The sequence below is a fragment of the Eptatretus burgeri genome, chromosome 7 (genome assembly GCF_056783735.1).
Source record: "Eptatretus burgeri isolate ZD-2024b chromosome 7, Ebu_testis_v1, whole genome shotgun sequence".
NCBI lineage: Eukaryota > Metazoa > Chordata > Myxini > Myxiniformes > Myxinidae > Eptatretus > Eptatretus burgeri.
Genome location: NC_140967.1, coordinates 47483841 through 47501209, shown reverse-complemented (window position 1 = coordinate 47501209; position 17369 = coordinate 47483841). Strand labels below are relative to the sequence as shown.

The 17369-nt window shown below is 43.9% G+C and overlaps 1 protein-coding gene and 1 long non-coding RNA gene across 2 annotated transcripts in view; one reads left to right on the top strand and one right to left on the bottom strand.

The window, feature by feature from the left end:
• LOC147023195 (cadherin-13-like) overlaps positions 1-10556 on the top strand; it is a 61528-nt gene extending 50972 nt beyond the window's left edge. The window contains exons 11-13 of the mRNA XM_085888373.1: positions 4130-4275; positions 6316-6600; positions 6742-10556. Of these exons, the coding sequence (XP_085744499.1) occupies positions 4130-4275; positions 6316-6600; positions 6742-6980 (670 nt within the window). The 3' untranslated portion in view covers positions 6981-10556. The remainder of the gene's footprint in view (positions 1-4129; positions 4276-6315; positions 6601-6741) is intronic.
• LOC147023194 (uncharacterized) overlaps positions 1-17369 on the bottom strand; it is a 55335-nt gene that overhangs the window by 34437 nt on the left and 3529 nt on the right. The gene's annotated exons all lie outside the window — the stretch shown is intronic.

The window sequence follows — 17369 nt, the reverse complement described above, 5'->3', positions numbered from 1 at the left end:
TTCATACTTCTCTCTTAGCAATCACTTTATATAATACCTTCACCCCATCGGTCTTGCCTTCAACCCCGTGGCCGTTCGGTCATCCCTCGGTCCAGCGAAACCCCTCTCCGTTTTTACATGCATGTTCATGGCACGGCGCGTGACGCTTGGTGTTTATGGCCTGCAGGACGGCACTTCTCATGTGTTAAACTGATCATACAGTGCAGGGGACGTTTTTGCGTGCACGGGGAGGGGCTGAGTGCTCTCGGCGTGGCCTTGGGTGCGTGAAAGGAGGGGCAGGGGCTGTATTGAGCATTTCCTCAGAATGACGTGGCATTTTCCACAAGCCACATCATGGACCCGCCCCCATCGGCTGTGGACCAATGAGGGACAGGTTCACATGAGCCAAGTCAGAAAGAGCTCACGAGAGGAAGGGAGAGAGAGAGAGAGAGAGAGAGAGAGAGAGAGAGAGAGAGAGAGAGAGAGAGAGAGAGAGAGAGAGAGAGAGACGCAGAAGGCTCAGAGACGCAGAAGACTCAGAGACGCAGAAGGCTCAGAGACGCAGAAGGCTCAGAGACGCAGAAGGCTCAGAGACGCAGAAGGCTCAGAGACGCAGAAGGCTCAGAGATGCAGAAGGCTTGTGAGAAGGAAAAAAAAAGTGTGTGAGGGTGAAGAAAGAGAAAGGTTTCAAGAGCAGTTGGTGTCAAGCTTCTGATGGGAAAAAGAACACTTCTTCCACGAACGTCGTCCTGCGGTCTCGATCCTGTCCGCCACGAAGGACGAGGAGGGTGAATGGTAGCACCTCATCAATGAGTGCCTGAGGATGAAGAATCTGAGGCAGTGGAGAGCAAGTCACATATCAAACTGGCATATTTGGACCGCCAGAGAGGACTTGCCTACTGGGTCTGGGAACCTCAGGGACGTGGATGCGTGTCTCACCATGCCACATCGCCATCGCCCATCTTCCCCATCCATTTTCCTCCGCATTCTCTGATGTATTTGGGCTTGCACAGCCGTCAGGCTGTGAGGTGAGGGCGAAAAGAAAAACTTTTATTTTTCAAGTTCTTGTTTTATTCTTCTCCCCAAAGTGAATGATGGCCATGTGTCCTTCATGTAACTAATATTAAATAAGAATAAATATATGTTCTGGTTAAATCTTCTCTTATCTGCATTTTGCATTCTTGCTTGTGGAGAATCGCTTTTAAATGATTGCTTGCTTGTGTGTTTGTAATAAATAATTGTTTGTTGTTATTTCCAATCTGTCTCGGTTGTCATTTCCTTTATTGGTCTGACAGTGCACAAGTAGACTTAGACGGGAAGTTGTACCCCACCTGATTTGCTTATTAGCCGGTACATACTTGGCAGCTCCACTCGGCTGCACCTGATATGGTAAATGAACGCAAGTACGCATAAAACTCGCTTGGTGGAGTCAATCCACTGGAAATGGCAACACGTGAAGTAGTGTAACCCTGCCAGGATTAGTGGTAGCAATTGGAGTTCATGGTTGCTTAGAAACCCACCAGTACGCGGAGTTATCTGTGCCCGGCGGCCTCAGGACTGGGCGTTCGGGAGGGACACGAGTGCTTCCCCTTGTGGCAAGCCCCGAACCTGGGATCCGTAACTATACATATACATATATATATATATATATGTATGTGTGTTTATACATATATATGTATACATATATATGTATCTTTATACATATATATCTCTATTATAATACCAAGCTTGCACACTAAAAACTCGGCTCGCCATCGCACGATCCCTATGAAATTGCTGTGGCACTTAGCGGACATGCCGACAATGCTTGGGAAGTCTTGGCATTCCATAGTACCACTTGCATTTTGCACAATGCGTATTTTTGTCATTCCCTGTGTACGGTCTGTCGTCTGCTACCAGCTATGTTGTACTGCTATCCCATGCATGTGCACGGGTATCGCTCGTGTATATATATATATATATATATATATATATATATATATATATATATATATATATATATATATATATATATATATATATATATATATATATATATATATATATGAAAAAAATGTACTTCGAAGCAAAAGTAAACTAATTCTCTGCCGATTTGAGCAATTGAGCAATAAGCAACAGCAGACCAGGTCTCAGGCGACGTTCAAAATGGTGATCATAGGAGCGAAAATGTCAATATCAAACGCACTCCTCAGAGGCAATGGCACACAACATACAGCGATCCCAAGGCAGTTATTTCAATAGCTTGTGTTTAGTTTGTCCTTTCCATATGTCTAGTGGGTAAATTGGAAAGATGCGTTGCCTTGCGCTTTTAGTTAGGTCTTCAATCTTCAATCCCTGCTCTTCTTCCATTCCTTTGTCCAACTTTGTCTCTCATGAACCACTAAAGCAAGCACGCACACAGACGATAAAAGGAACCAAGCAAAGCACCACGAGTGCCTCATTTGCATCTGCGTGCCATTTTCCATTCAAAACTGCACGCCAATTTCCAACTGCCATCTCACCTCAGATCTCTATTCTGCTCACTACAACCATGCCATACAACGCCTAAAAATCCCCACAACAACTTACGTTCAGGTCTTCACTACGGAAGCCGCCATTATGAGCATCCCCTTCCCCGCCACAGCAACACCACATTTACAATCGCCTCTCAACGTCACAAAGTACTCTCACCTCTACAACCGCCGCAACTGCCACTTATTCTTCGAACGTTCGCCACAGCCTCGAAGGATGCTGAAGGAATGAGAGTCGGGTTGTTTCGGGGCATAACTCGAATCGCGAACGTGCACTGTAGTTTGTTCGAGGATGTATATAAAAATGTATAAGTTTATTCCGGGTAACTCTTGTCTCCTTTTGTGATTATTGCATTTCTTTTGCTGCACCCTTGGATTCCTTGCTTTCCCCTGCTCTACATTTGTGAATAAATCCCATACTGTGCCACATAACTTTCCTCGCTTGTTTAAATAAATGTGCCTGCAACAAATGTACCCAACTTGTTTTTATCTTTTCCTCCATTGGTCTAGCATGGTCCGCACCTTTGCATAGCCGGGACGTTACACCCCAAAACCTGCTTATTAGCCAATGCGTACTTGACAGCTCCGTTTGCCTGCACCCGATACAATATGTTAAGCAAGTATACATCAAGGGCGTGATTCGCCGATAAGGGTATTACATGTTCCTAGTTAAACGGTTGTCAGATGGAGGACACTGGGTCACGTGGTCAAATTATTGGTGTTCGCAGTCGATTCGTGACCCACCGCGACACAAAGTTATTTGTGTGCAACGGCCTGCAATTCCCAGTGAGTCCGGCGAGGAACCAGGGACAGCCCCTCCCTCTTAGTTCCCCCAGGGCTGTAACATTACAAATGTATAAATATATATCTTCTTCTTCTTTCGACTGCTCCCGTTCGGGGTCGCCACAGCAGATCATCCGTATGATCCGCATAGTGATTTGGCATATGTTTTACGCCGGATGCCCTTCCTGACGCAACCCTGGTCACCTCTTACGACACAGGGATATGGTACACCTATTTTAACTGGGGTATACACTGGCCCAGTATACTGGTACTCATTTCGTCGACCTTGGAAGGATGACAGGCTGAGTCAACCCCCTGGTGTATTAATTCAGTGGCCCAACGGGGCTTGAACTCGGGACCTTTTGGATCCCAAGCCGCTGCCTTAACCGCTGCACCAACACCAGGCTTAAATGTATAAATATATATATATATATATATATATATATATATATATATATATATATATATATATATATATATATATATATATATATATATATATATATATATATATATATATATATATATATATATATATATATATATATATATATAAATATAAATATAAATACATACATACATACATACATACACACACACACACACACACACACACACATGAATGTATGTGTAAATATAAATGTAAATATATATATATATATATGTATGAGAAATTGTGCATATCGGAATTCTAAGGCCTTCCTGTTATTTTATTACACTATTAAGATATCGTTATTATTACTATTATTATGACGTTTATATTTTGTCTAATTTATTGATCTGCTTGCTGTTTTAAGGAAAGGCCAAAGTTGCTCAAAACACAATAATTACTTTTCTTAATTCCTGGTTGCCCTCAGGTACCAAATTGGGAGTGATCCTGCTGGCTGGCTAAAAGTCAACTCAAATACTGGAGAGGTCACTACAACCACAAAACTAGATCGCGAGTCATCATACATTCAAGGGGATCACAACTACACTGCTACGTTCTTGGCCATTGACAATGGTACGACAATTTGTATTATTTTGTATCATCCACATCTCACAACTGTGATCAGCAGATGCTCAACATTGTTTTCACTTTTATTTCTACCAGTAAGTCAGCTTTCCAGCTCGGATGTAGCAATGGACATCCCCAGTATACAGGCTATTCACTATTACGGGGGATGGGGTGCTCGAGGGACGTGAATGCTATTAGACACAGAACAGAGTACCGTACTGGTGGTTTTTCTTGAGTGCTGAAATTCTCATGTTAATCCCTACTCCTTTATTCATAGTATCACAAGTTGCAACGAGAAAACACCTCGAAATACAAAGCCCCTCCGCATCCGCTTTGTACTCAAACTCAACCTGACAAAAACTGCAAAAAAATAAATAAAAAGTTAAATTCATGAATTGCTGTTCTCCACATTTTCATAAGAAAGGTTTGTTGCAAATTTGCTGACAAAAGCTCAAAGGGTAAACTAGAAAGCATCTCAAAATGCAAGCGGACAAAATAAAATAAAAAAAACACGAAGTGATTACAAAACCCCGCCATCTTGTGCTGGTGCGTGATGGATGGACTCATAAAGGTCTATTTGTACTTTGCCTGACTTTGTCCTTTGACATTTTGACCCAATTCTTAAATAGTATTTTCCATATTCTCACATTAAAGGTTTGTTGAAAATTTGATGACAAAAGCTCAAATCGTAAAAAGCGTATTGGATGCTTCAGATCAGAGAAGACTCTGTTTCGTTTTAGAGACTCGTGAGTGGAAATGATGACCACTGGCGGCTGCACATACATGAATCCTGATTTACACATACGCATGCACGATTGTGACTGTTCACATATTATACATATTATGTCCACACGTATTATACGTGTCATTACACACACACACACACACACACACACACACACACACACACACACACACACACACACACACACACACACACACACACACGGAGGTGGATACTTTGAGAGCCAGTAGGTGTCCGTTCCATCTCCTGAAACCCACCCACGTGTGGAGATAGCAGCCAACAACAGCAACTTTCACGCACACACACATACACATATACAGTCCATGCACACCCACATGTATATAAATACACAAACAAGAAGGTGGATACTTCGAGGGCTCCGTTCCACCTTCTGAAACCCACATCTGGAGATAACATTCAACAACAAAACACACACACACATACGTGATATATTGCAAGCGGGCAAAATAAATCCTACTGGCTGGCTAATTAGATAAATATTATATACACAAATATTATAGGTTCCCATAATAATAACCGAGGTTCCTATAAGAATGTTGTAGTCCTTAAAAGGTTCATTGTCTTGTTATGTTTCCATATCCAGGATTGGCATTGTCTTCCACTCTGCAGGGGACGGGCTGATAAATGTAATTCCTGCTTGTTTATAACTGAAGCATTCCTTCTTTTCTGGAACATTCCTTCTTGGGGAGTGCAGAACAGCTCCAACGAGTTGTTGCTCTGCCCGTGCCTATCCTGAGCACCTTTAAAGGATGACAACATTCTTATAACGACCTCGGTCTGGCATATAAGTAAGCAGTAATGTAAAAAAAAAAAAAGCACTCCACAACCAAATTGCTCCTTTGGGGTTTACATAAGGTTTACAGAAAAGTGTCAATATTAGGATAAAAGAGTCAAGCGAGGAAGCCACAATCTTATGAAACAACTCGTAATCAACTTCGGTGCTACTGTCATGGCCTTAGTTTCCCAAAAGAACCAAAAAACTTTTCAACATGTTAACACAGACTGTAACACTATAGTGGTTGCCCAAGTTTATAATCAATTCACTTTCAGCTCAACTTTTAATGCAGGACTGTTTTTTTTGTTAAATCTACTTCCTAAGTTTGATAAGCATGCAACACAAATTTGAAGTGGTATGCATACCAGAGTTTGCACTTGTAGCTTCTGGGTAATATTATGTATGGTGCACCCAGACAGCTGGACACAGTATAATAAAAAATGTTGTTTCTGAGGTTGTTAAAAAACAAAGATTTCTTAAACCCTGCCGATGTATTTTCATCTAGGCTCACCCTCTGCAACCAGCACAGCTACGCTGCTCATCTATCTGGAAGATGAAAACGATAATGCTCCAATGCTGTCTCCTACTATTGGCTGGGCATGTCACGGCAAAATAAACTCCACCGTGGCCTTGCTCACAGCCACCGATATTGATCTTCCACCTCATGCTGGCCCCTTTTCCTTCAGCCTCGGGCCCCTCGCCACATCTGTGCACAGCAAATCTGGCCACGCATTTCGACTGAACCACAACAAGAGACTTCAGAGTGCCTGGCATATTGCGCCTCTCAATGGTATGACCTTATCTTTAATAAACACAGTTTGGGGTACCATGAACATTTCTTCATTGCTGCAGACCCTCAGGAAGGTAGCCTTGTTTTAAAGTAGACAGTAATGATTGAATGATGGATTATTGACATGTTTCATTTCTACAGGTACACATGCTCATCTTATTCTGCAAGACAAGCTTCCAAAGGGTCAATACCTTCTTCCCGTGCAAGTTTCTGACTCGGGACGACCCATGCAAAGCAACCAGATCCTCTTCAATGCCTCTGTGTGCTCTTGCCGTGGTGGCCAACCTCTCGACTGCATCAGTGCCTCCACCCGCTTCCTCTCATTTCCCGCAACCTTCCTGCTTTTGTTGGCTATACTTTCTGTTCTGCTACTGTTATGATGCTCTTATACACTCTGTGCACCACTCAATGACCTGTTCCGTTTCGCCGTGGCTCGTAAAACACAATCCCATACAGCTCTGCATTCTCCCACTACTGCTTTCATATCACTACCTCGTGCCAGTGTTCCTCATGACCTAACACACCCATCTCTTCCTCGGCTCTTTCCTAATGAATAGCACTTTCTTTTTCACAAAACGAAGCCTATTGAAACGAGTTGTATTTCAGTGCCCACGCCCAATCAATAGCATCCAATACAAGAAATAACAGTAAATTTGTATTTATTGGAGGATTTGTATCAAGCACCTCTACCAAGTAGAATCAGTGGAACATGTTTTTTGTTTTTTTGCATTGTGGATTGTAAAGTTTTGTTTGCCCATGTGTTAGCACTTTGTCCAAGTAAGATATTGGGATCTCATCCGAAATTCAAATCTTACCAGTGATAGGCGTCTCTAATCATCCTTGACCATGTTGTGGAATATCGGCCGAAGACCTTATGCGAATGAGATGAAAAAGGACTCTACTGAATGTTCAGGATAATATTTTGGTGCTCATTATCTCCTATGTTGTCTGTTGTGCCACACTGCTGACACACCGCGTATGATAGAGATGAGAGATAGAAAGCCTAGTTTACTCGGGCTTGAGCTGAGAAAAGCTTTCAAACAAATAGAGTAAGTGTTTTGTCCCAGTAAATCATTTCCCAGGAATTATTGGAAAATTGCAAGAAATTGATTCGAGATTCCTGCCTTTTCCTGTTTTTTTTTTGGTTTGAGCTCAAACCATCTCTAGTGATAAGTGTAGATGTACTTGCGCTTGTGCGGTGTGCTCTGTGCACCTCCTTTCCCACCATGAAGGAAAGGCTCGTGAACTTGTATACTATTTTATGGCCTGCAAAGCCATTCCACAACCAAGTTGACTTAATAAGAAATGTGTGTCATGATAAAAGCTGTTAGGTAGCTTCATACAAAGTCGCATGATGATTAGATAGAAAATGTGGCCGGCGTTCCGAAAGATCCGTTTCCTGCAGGCATGGGTTGTGCGGTGTTTCACGTAGCAGGAATTTGTTTTTCTTCCGTTTCACTTTTTCACCTTTATTCACTTTTAAATTCGTTTTCTCCGGAACCACTTGAGGGATTGACACAAAACTTTGAATGTAGGAGCACCTACGCACAGATAATGTTTTCATGAAGTTACATGATGATTGGATGGAAAATGTGGGTTGCCTTCCAAAAGGTCTGTTTTCCGTAGGCATGGGTTGCAGGGTGTTTCACATATCAGGAATAAACGATATTGATTTGGCCATCGTCTACGAATGTCCTTAGTATTCATATAACGGCATACTGCTCTCTCCTAATGTCGTTATCTTGCATGTTATACAAAATGTTCAGGGTCCTCCATGATATCTAAATCACTGAAAAGAAGAAGAAGAAAAAAAATGACCCCAAAGTATCACATGATCAAGTTGTTCACAAGCCTCAGGATGATTGGATAACAACTGAATGTCCGTTATACAGCAACCAATGTATCATGTAATTGGTCAGAAAGGTAAATCGTTGCCAGACTTGTTCGATCACGCCACACTTTTAGCCCAATGCCATTGTTAATGAGGACATCGGAAGAGCATACATCATGCTGCGCATGCAAATCATAAACGACACAAAATTTAAAATCCTTTTTGTGTAAAAACTGGTAACCCTCCGTGTATGCGCACATTCAAATTGTGCATCTTTTATACAGTTTTCACCTGAACAAATATTGCTAAAAACAAAATTCATGACGTTTTTACATTAACAATAACAACCGTCTTACTTCGACAAGAAGAAGTTGCACAAACTCCCATTGCTTCGTGATTGCCAACAAATGGCTATGACGTGACAACTACGGTTGCAACCTTTTAACGAGGGTTTGCAAACTGCTTAAATAAGAAAATAATACAAACAAATCTGAATGTTTGACGGTGTGTCTCAAGATTCAATCAGGACTGAAAAAGGGCTTGGTATCTTCCTTGTATTTTGATCCGTGCAACTTGGTGATGGGTGAACAAGCAGCAATTGACGGGGTTTTTTTGTAGACATGATGGAGGTGCGTGGAAGAGATAGAGCAGAATGGAAGGGAACAAAATAGAATTTAGGGGGGAACACCAACAGCAGAGTATAAGTGAGAGTGAGATCAAGGGGAGGGGGAGAAGGACACATGGGAGTGAACAAGCTGCACGCAAGCTGAATAAAACTCAGGAAAGAGAGGAAGGGGAAAGTGCGGATGAAACGGAAAAGGAACAGCTGAAACGTTTAACGAGATTTAACGAAAATGTTGAGGAAACAACAGTAAACCTACAAGGGGAATTTTTTTTTTTTTTTTGCAAGCTGTTTTGCTCATAAACATTGTAGTGTAAACTAATAGCTGGAGATGCTTTATTATATAAAAATGTTATGCTCTTTTGAAGAGTCCAATGTATTCTACTTATTTGTATGTAAAAAAAAACAAACAAAAGCTGCGCATGTAATTATTTTTTTTCTAATTAATTTTGTTGTCTCATTTACCATTTGGTCAAAGGCTTGATTTTTAGAGGCAAAATGTGATGGCCTGAGACTGTAGAATCCACACTGTTAGAGCAGGTGTTGGGGTCAAATTGTGACCGTCTTGCTTTTATCAAATCAGTGATTGCAAAATGTCAAGTTCGGAATTCTTCAGTTGCCATGCAAACATTATCAATTTTTGTTTAGAATAAAGCAGGGAAATGGAAATGTTATTTTGTTATCATACGATTGTGAAAGTTAATGTTTATCACAGTCCATGTTGCATGAAAAATTTGTATCCAGTAAATGTTATCTGCACCTACAGCTTGGCATGATTGCCAAGGCCCTGGAGGTATGCATACTCACCTAAGCTGTCTTGCCTGGCTTCAATTCTCAGCACAGGTATAAACTGTCACCCTGGTGTTTTGCAGTTAGGGCGATACACCAATATGTGTTGTCCATTGGATGTGCATTAACCCATTGAACCCTGAGCTCCTTGGACTTTCGGCTCCCTCGCCCTGTGCTCCCTGGAGAAAAATCCAGCTGCTTGGGTATATGAAGGTTCGAATTGCGGCCGGTAAACCGGCCACTTGGGTATATGGAGGCTTGAGTGGTGGCTGGTAAAACGGCCCCTCGGGTTCAAAGGGTTAAACTGGATTATCTGTCTGCTGGCACGAGTGGCATTGTTGAATAATAAAGATCCAACGGTGTCTTTTACGAAGAGTAATTGAGTTATCACTGGCATCCTGAACAAATTACAAATTCCTACCACCCTCAATAATGTATCCTGCGTTGGAGTGACAATCCCTCCAGGACTGGTTCAAGCCACGAAGCGTTCCTTGACTAGTTCTAAAGAGTATGGGCCTCTAATTATTATTATGTTATTATTATGATTATCCACCCTTCCCTCTCCCCACCAATCATTTTAAAATATTTGTCAGGCAGCTTCTCACCATTGGCTTATGTTTTGTACAGCACATTGTGTCTTGTGTGAGTTGGTGCACATACAAAATGCGTAGAATGAAAGTAAAAGTCTTTTCATAATTAAAATCCTTAAACGTGTCTGGGTTCTTTTTGTTTTTTATTTGTATTTTTTTTTGTTCAATCTTTCGGGGAAAGCTGTTGCACTGATCAAGCTCTATTGGATGCTAAACTGGACAGTGGGATGAAAGCCAAAGTTTAAAAACAGTCATTCAATGCATCATGCTCACAATCATATGAATGGAATGATCATGCATGAATATAAATTGTCGTGGTGAAACCATGAGGGAGGGGCTGTCTCTGGTTCCTCACCGGGAATCACAGGCCATCACACACGACTAACTTTGTGTTGCGTGAGTCGCTAATCGATCGCAAACGCTAACAACTTGACCACGTGGCAAAGGGTCCTCCGTCTAACAGCTGTTTACCTAAGGACATGTGACCTCATTTTCTGGGGATCACGCCCTCGGTATGTACTTGTATTATTTGGATTACTCACTGGATCAAGCGCAGCGGAGCTGCCAAGTATATATCAGCTATTTAACAGATTATTGGGGAATCATGTCTCAGCTAAGTTAGGGGGCAGGCCATGCTGGACCAATGGAGGAAAAGATAAAGACGAGCTGGGAACATTTCTAACAACACATTTATTTAAACCAGGATGCGAGGAAAGTTATGTGGCACATTAATGGGATTTATGACAAATATACAGTAGGGGAAAAAAACTTGGTGTTGGCGCAGTGGTTAGGGCAGCGGCTTGGGACCCAAAAGGTCCTGAGTTCAAGCCCCGTTGGGCCACTGAATATATATATATATATATATATATATATATATATATATATATATATATATATATATATATATATATATATACTCAGTCGTATATACACCAGGGGGTTGACTCAGCCTGTCATCCTTCCGAGGTCAGCGAAATGAGTACCAGTTGTACTGGGCCCGGTGTATGCCCTAGTTAGAATAGGTGTACCATATCCCTGTGTGTCGTATGAGGCATCCAGGGTTGCGTCAGGAAGGGCATCCGGCATAAAAACCTATGCCAAATCATTATGCGGACAACAAAACGAATTCCCATACCGGATCGGTCGAGGCCTGGGTTACCAACGACCGCCACCAGTACCGTTAGTCAGCAGGGTACCGGTGGAAATTGTGCTACTGCTGGGCGAAGGAGGAGAAGGAGACGGGGAAGGCGAGTCCGGAGGGAGAGGGGGAAGGGTAGAAGTGTGGACACAAGAGTTGGAACTTTGAATGTTGGGACTATGACTGGCAAAGAGCGAGAGTTGGCTGATATGATGGAGAGAAGAAAGGTGGACATACTGTGTGTACAAGAGACCAAGTGGATGGGGAGTAAGGCGAGGAGCATTGGAGGTGGTTTCAAACTGTTCTACCATGGTGTGGATGGGAGGAGAAATGATGTCGGGGTAATCCTGAAGGAGGATTATGTCAAGAGGGTATTGAGGTGAGGAGAGTGTTGACCGAGTGATGAGTGTGAAGTTGGAAATTGAAGGGGTGATGATGAATGTCATCAGTGCATGTGCCCCACATATGGGGTGTGAGATGGAGTATAAAGAAGATTTCTGGAGTGAGTTAGATGAAGTGGTGGAGAGTGCATCCAAGGATTAAAGAGTTGTGATTGGAGCAGATTTCAATGGGCATGTTGGGGAAGGTAATAAAGATGATGAGGAGGTGATGGGTAGGTACGGTCTCAACGAGAGGAAAGTGGAAGGGCAAATGGTGGTAGAGTTTGCAAAAAGAATGGAAATGGCAGTGGTAAATACGTATTTCAAGAAGGAGAAGGAACACAGGGTGACGTACAAGAGTGGAGGAAAATGCACACAGGTGGATTACACCTTAAGCAGGAGATGCAACCTGAAAGAGATTCGGGACTGTAAGGTGGTGGCAGGCGAGAGTGTAGCTCGACAGCATCGATTGTGGTCTGGAGGATGATTTTGGAGGTGAGGTTGAGGAAGAGAGCGAGGGCTGAACCAAGGACCAGATGGTGGAAGCTGAGAGAGGAAGACTGTTGCGTGGAATTTAGGGAGGAGGCGAGACAGGTGTTGGATAGTGGTAAAGATGGGTGGGTTGATTGGGTAACTACAGCAGAAGTGGTGAGGGAGATAGCTAGGAAGGTACTTGGTGTGACATCTGGACAGAGGAAGGAAGATAAGGAGACTTGGTGGTGGAACGAGGAAGTAAAGGAAAGTATAAGGAAGAAGAGGTTGGTGAAAAAGAAGTGGGATAGTCAAAGAGATGAAGAAAGTAGGCAGGAATGCAATGAGTGGTGGCGAAAGGCAAAGAGAGGTGGCAAAGGCCAAGGAAAAGGCATATGACAAGCTGTATGAGAAGTTGGATACTGGATACAAAAGAAGGGGAAAAGGATTTGTACTGATTGGCAAGACAAAGGGACCGAGCTGGGAAGGATGTGCTGCAGGTTAGGGTGATAAAGGACGCAAATGGGAAGGTGTTGACAAGCGAGGAGAGTGTGTTGAGAAGGTGGATGGAGTACTTTGAGGAGCTGATGAATGAAGAAAATGAGAGAGAGAGAAGGTTGGAAGAGGTGGAGATAGTAAATCACGAAGTGGGGTGGATCAGTAAGGATGAAGTGAGGACTGCTATGAAGAGGATGAAAAGTGGAAAGGCGGTTGGCCCAGATGATATACCAGTGGAGGCATGGAAGTGCTTAGGAGAGATGGCAGTGGGGTTGTTAACCAGATTGTTTAATAAAATCTTGGAAAGTGAGAGGATGCCGGAGGAGTGGAGATTAAGTGTACTGGTTCCGATTTTCAAGAGCAAGGGTGATGTGCAGAGCTGTGGAAATTACAGAGGGATAAAGTTGTTAAGCCACACCATGAAGTTGTGGGAAAGAGTAGTGGAAGCTTGGTTGAGAGGAGAGGTAATGATTTGTGAGTAGAAATATGGGCTTATGCCAGGAAAGAGCACCACTGATGTGATGTTTGCTTTGAGAATGTTGATGGAGAAGTACAGGGAAGGCCAGAAGGAGTTATATTGTGTGTTTGTGGATTTAGAGAAAGCTTATGATAGGGTGCCAAGAGAGGAGTTGTGGTATTGTATGAGGAAGTCGGGAGTTGTAGAGAAGTATATGAGGACGGTGCAGGATATGTATGAGGAGTGCGACAGCGGTGAGGTGTGCGGTAGGAATGACGGACCGGTTTAAGGTAAAAGTGGGATTGCACCAAGGATCGAGTCTGAGCCCTTTCCTGTTTGCAATGGTGATGGACAGTTTGACGGACGAGATCAGAATGGAGTTCCCATGGACTATGATGTTCACGAATGACATCATGATCTGTAGGGAGAGTAGGGAGCAGGCTGAGGCGAGCCTTGAGAGGTGGAGGTACGCACTGGAGAGAAGGGGAATGATAGTCAGTAGGAGTAAGACGGAGTACAAGTGCGTAAATGAGAGGGAGGGTGGTGGTATGGTGCAGTTGCAACGAGTTGAGGTAGGGAAGGTGGATGGGTTTAAATACTTGGGATCAACTGTCCAAAGTAACGGAGAGTGTGGGAGAGAAGTGAAAAAGAGAGTGCAGGCAGGATGGAGTGGGTGGAGAAGAGTTGCAGGAGTGATTTTTGACAGAAGGGTAGCTGCAAGAGTGAAGGGGAAAGCATATAAGACGGTAGTGAGACCAGCTATGTTGTATGGTTTGGAGGTGGTGGCGCTGACAAAAAGACAGGAAGCAGAGCTGGAGGTGGCAGAGTTAAAGATGTTGCGATTCTCGTTGGGAGTGACGAGGATGGATAGGATAAGAAATGAGTATATTAGAGGGACAGCGCAGATAGGACGGTTTGGAGACAAAGTGAGAGAGGCGAGATTGAGATGGATTGGACATGTGCACAGGAGGGAAGCGGAGTATATCGGGAGAAGGATGCTGAGGATGGAGCTGCCAGGTAGGAGGAGAAGAGGAAGGCCAAAGAAAAGGTTCATGGATGCAGTGAGGGCGGACATGCGGGTGATTGGAGTGTCAATGGAAGATGTGGAGGATAGAGCGAAATGTATAGGGTTGATCCGCTGTGGCGACCCCTAACGGGAGCAGCCGAAAGAAGAAGAAGAAGATACAGTAGGGAAAGCAAGGAATTTGTGGGGTGCGGGAAAAGGCAAACAATATTACAAAATATGACAATGCAGAGTTATCTCGAACATTATTATACACTCTTAACTTATGCTACGACATGTGCCATCACGCACACACACATACACACAAAACCCAAGGAAAATTAGAGAGAGCCCAGAGTCGATAGAAACATTTGAGGATTAACGACCTCCCAATACCTGGCATGGCTGGCAGACCTGCGCAGCTCAGAACGCTTAGGAAAGGCGAGGAGGGAGAAATACTGAGGGTGTCTGGGGTGTGTGTTTGAGAAGTGTAAGTGCAATGTGATGTGGGGTGCGGTGTGGTGCAAAAGGAAGAATATGAGATGCAGGTCAGTTTGGTTCGCTCTTCGGTTTTGCTCTGAAAACAACAGTTGGTCGGGCTTGTCCACGTTGATCGCTCTGTGTCTACAGTAGACGAGAGATAGATGGTAGAAGAAGGATGCGTGAGAGAAAAGATCCTATCTTATATCGTGTAAGAGTCTGTACATGCAAGTGTTGCTGCAGGATGCAACCTAAATGAGTGACGTTGAAATGGAGCAGTCCTGTCTCACAGCAGCAATGCGTGACCCCACACCTGGTCACGCTGACTTGACGCTTGTCTTTGCGACACCTGTCTCCCCTGCAATGTCCGATGTCTGGCGATATTTTCTCCTACGATGCTCTCGGCAAACTCTCCATCTCTGTCCCCAGTGATCTGCTCTGTCCCCGGTGATCTGCTGCTCCGTCCCTGTCGATTTGCTCAGAATGAGCCGCATACGCTCTTTTTATGAGCCCTGCATGAGGCGAGGAGCCAACCATCAGATCAAAAGGAGCTCTAACGAAACTGAGCTCCCCCTATTGGTCCATAGTGGTCATAGCCACACCCTGAAAGCGAAAGATGGCTCTGTCACCAGCCAACAGGGGCACGCGCAACAGCTCCCGACCTTTACGTGGGGCCATGGTTTTTGAAAGCGCTCTCTGGACCTGACCGTGCACTGGCCTTCATTTAAATGGAGGGTTTTTGTGAAATCCCTGCGCAAGCTGTAGATCTTTAAATGAGCGACAGCACACATTCGTGCTTCGAGTTATGCCCCAAAATAAGCTGACCTACATCTCCTCGTCTTCCGAGGCTGTGGTCAGTGTTCGATGAGTATGTGGCAGTTGAGGCAGTTGTAGAGTAGCAGGAGCACATTGTGGTGTTTGTCGTGAAGTAACAGTACATTGTGGCCTCGTGTGGAAGAGGTGGAAGTTCCTTGTGACGAGATTGTGAGTAATGGTCGCATTTGTAATGGAAAATATAAGTGTGGGTTGCGAGGATTTTTAGTAGTCGTATGAAGTGTTTGTGGTGAGTGTGGTATAGTTTGGTGAGTCGATTTGAAGGTCTGAGGCAAAATGGCGGTTGAGAATTGGCGTGCAGTTTTGAATGGAAAATTGGCGTGCAAATGCAAATGAGGCGCTCGCGGCGTGCTTGCTCGGTTACTAGTAGTATTTACTGATCTGCGTGCGTGCGATAAATGGGGTGGAAGAACGCAAAGATTGAAGCTTCAAAAGGTTTAACTGAAGGAGTCCCACACAGCGCATCTTTCCCATTTACCCACGAGACATATGGAAAGGACTAACTAGTACACATACTATTGAAATAACTGCATTGGGATCACTGTATGCTGTGTGCCATTGCCTTGAAGGCATGCAGTTTTACAGAACCGCAACAATATTTTAAAACCATGAAAGCTCACACAATATCTATGTACATTGTTACGGACCTGGGATCAGGGCAAGAAGACCACGGCGGTGGGGGGGGGGGGGAGCTACCTCAGGTTTCTGCCAGACCCTCCGGAATCGCAGGCTGTTGCACACGGATAACTCTGTGACGCGGCGGGTTGCTAAATCGACCGTGACGCCAATAACTCAACCACGTGACTTAGAGTCCTCCGTATAATGGAACCGGTTACCTAAAATGATCATGATCTCGGTACGCCTTGTTCAAGCCGGATCACCTTACCGGATCAGATGCAGCTGAGCGTAACTGCCAAGGCCGTACCGGCTAAAAACAGATCGTTGGGGAATAACGTCCCGGCTAGGCTAGGATACGGACCATGCTGGACCAATGAAGGAAAAGACAAAAACGAGCTGGGAACATTTCTACACAAAGCATTTATTTACAATCAAGCGAGGAAAGGCATGTGGCACAGTGAATGGGGTTTATTATTACGTACAGCAGGAATAGCAAGGAATTTGTGGGTTGTGACAAAAGGCAAACAATTTAGAAAAGCAAACACAGAGCAGACATCTCCTGTTATATCTTCTACAATCTTAACTTGTGCTATGACAGGTGCCATCACACACACACACACACACACACACACACACACACACACACACACACACACACACACACACACACACACACACACACACACACACACACACTGAAGATAAGATAGCCAGAAGGAAGGAGAGCAGATGAGAACTAACGGCCTCTCAATACCTGGTGCGGTCAGTCGATTGTCTTAGTTGCTACTGTCTTAATTCCTGAAACAAGAGAGTATGAGAAACCTCTTTTTGGATACAGAATCGACGCTGGTGGAGGAACTCGAATGCAGAATGTATCAGGACGAAACAGAACAAGAGGAACAAAACAAAGAGTGAGGGGAGGTGAGGGGGGTTGATTGGGGGGGGGGGGGGGAATGCACCAATAACAGAGTTGAGGGACAAATTGGAGGGAAACTTGGAGAGAAAAGGGACGTAGGGAAGATTCAGGGGGACACAGCTTGTGAAAGAGATGGATGCAA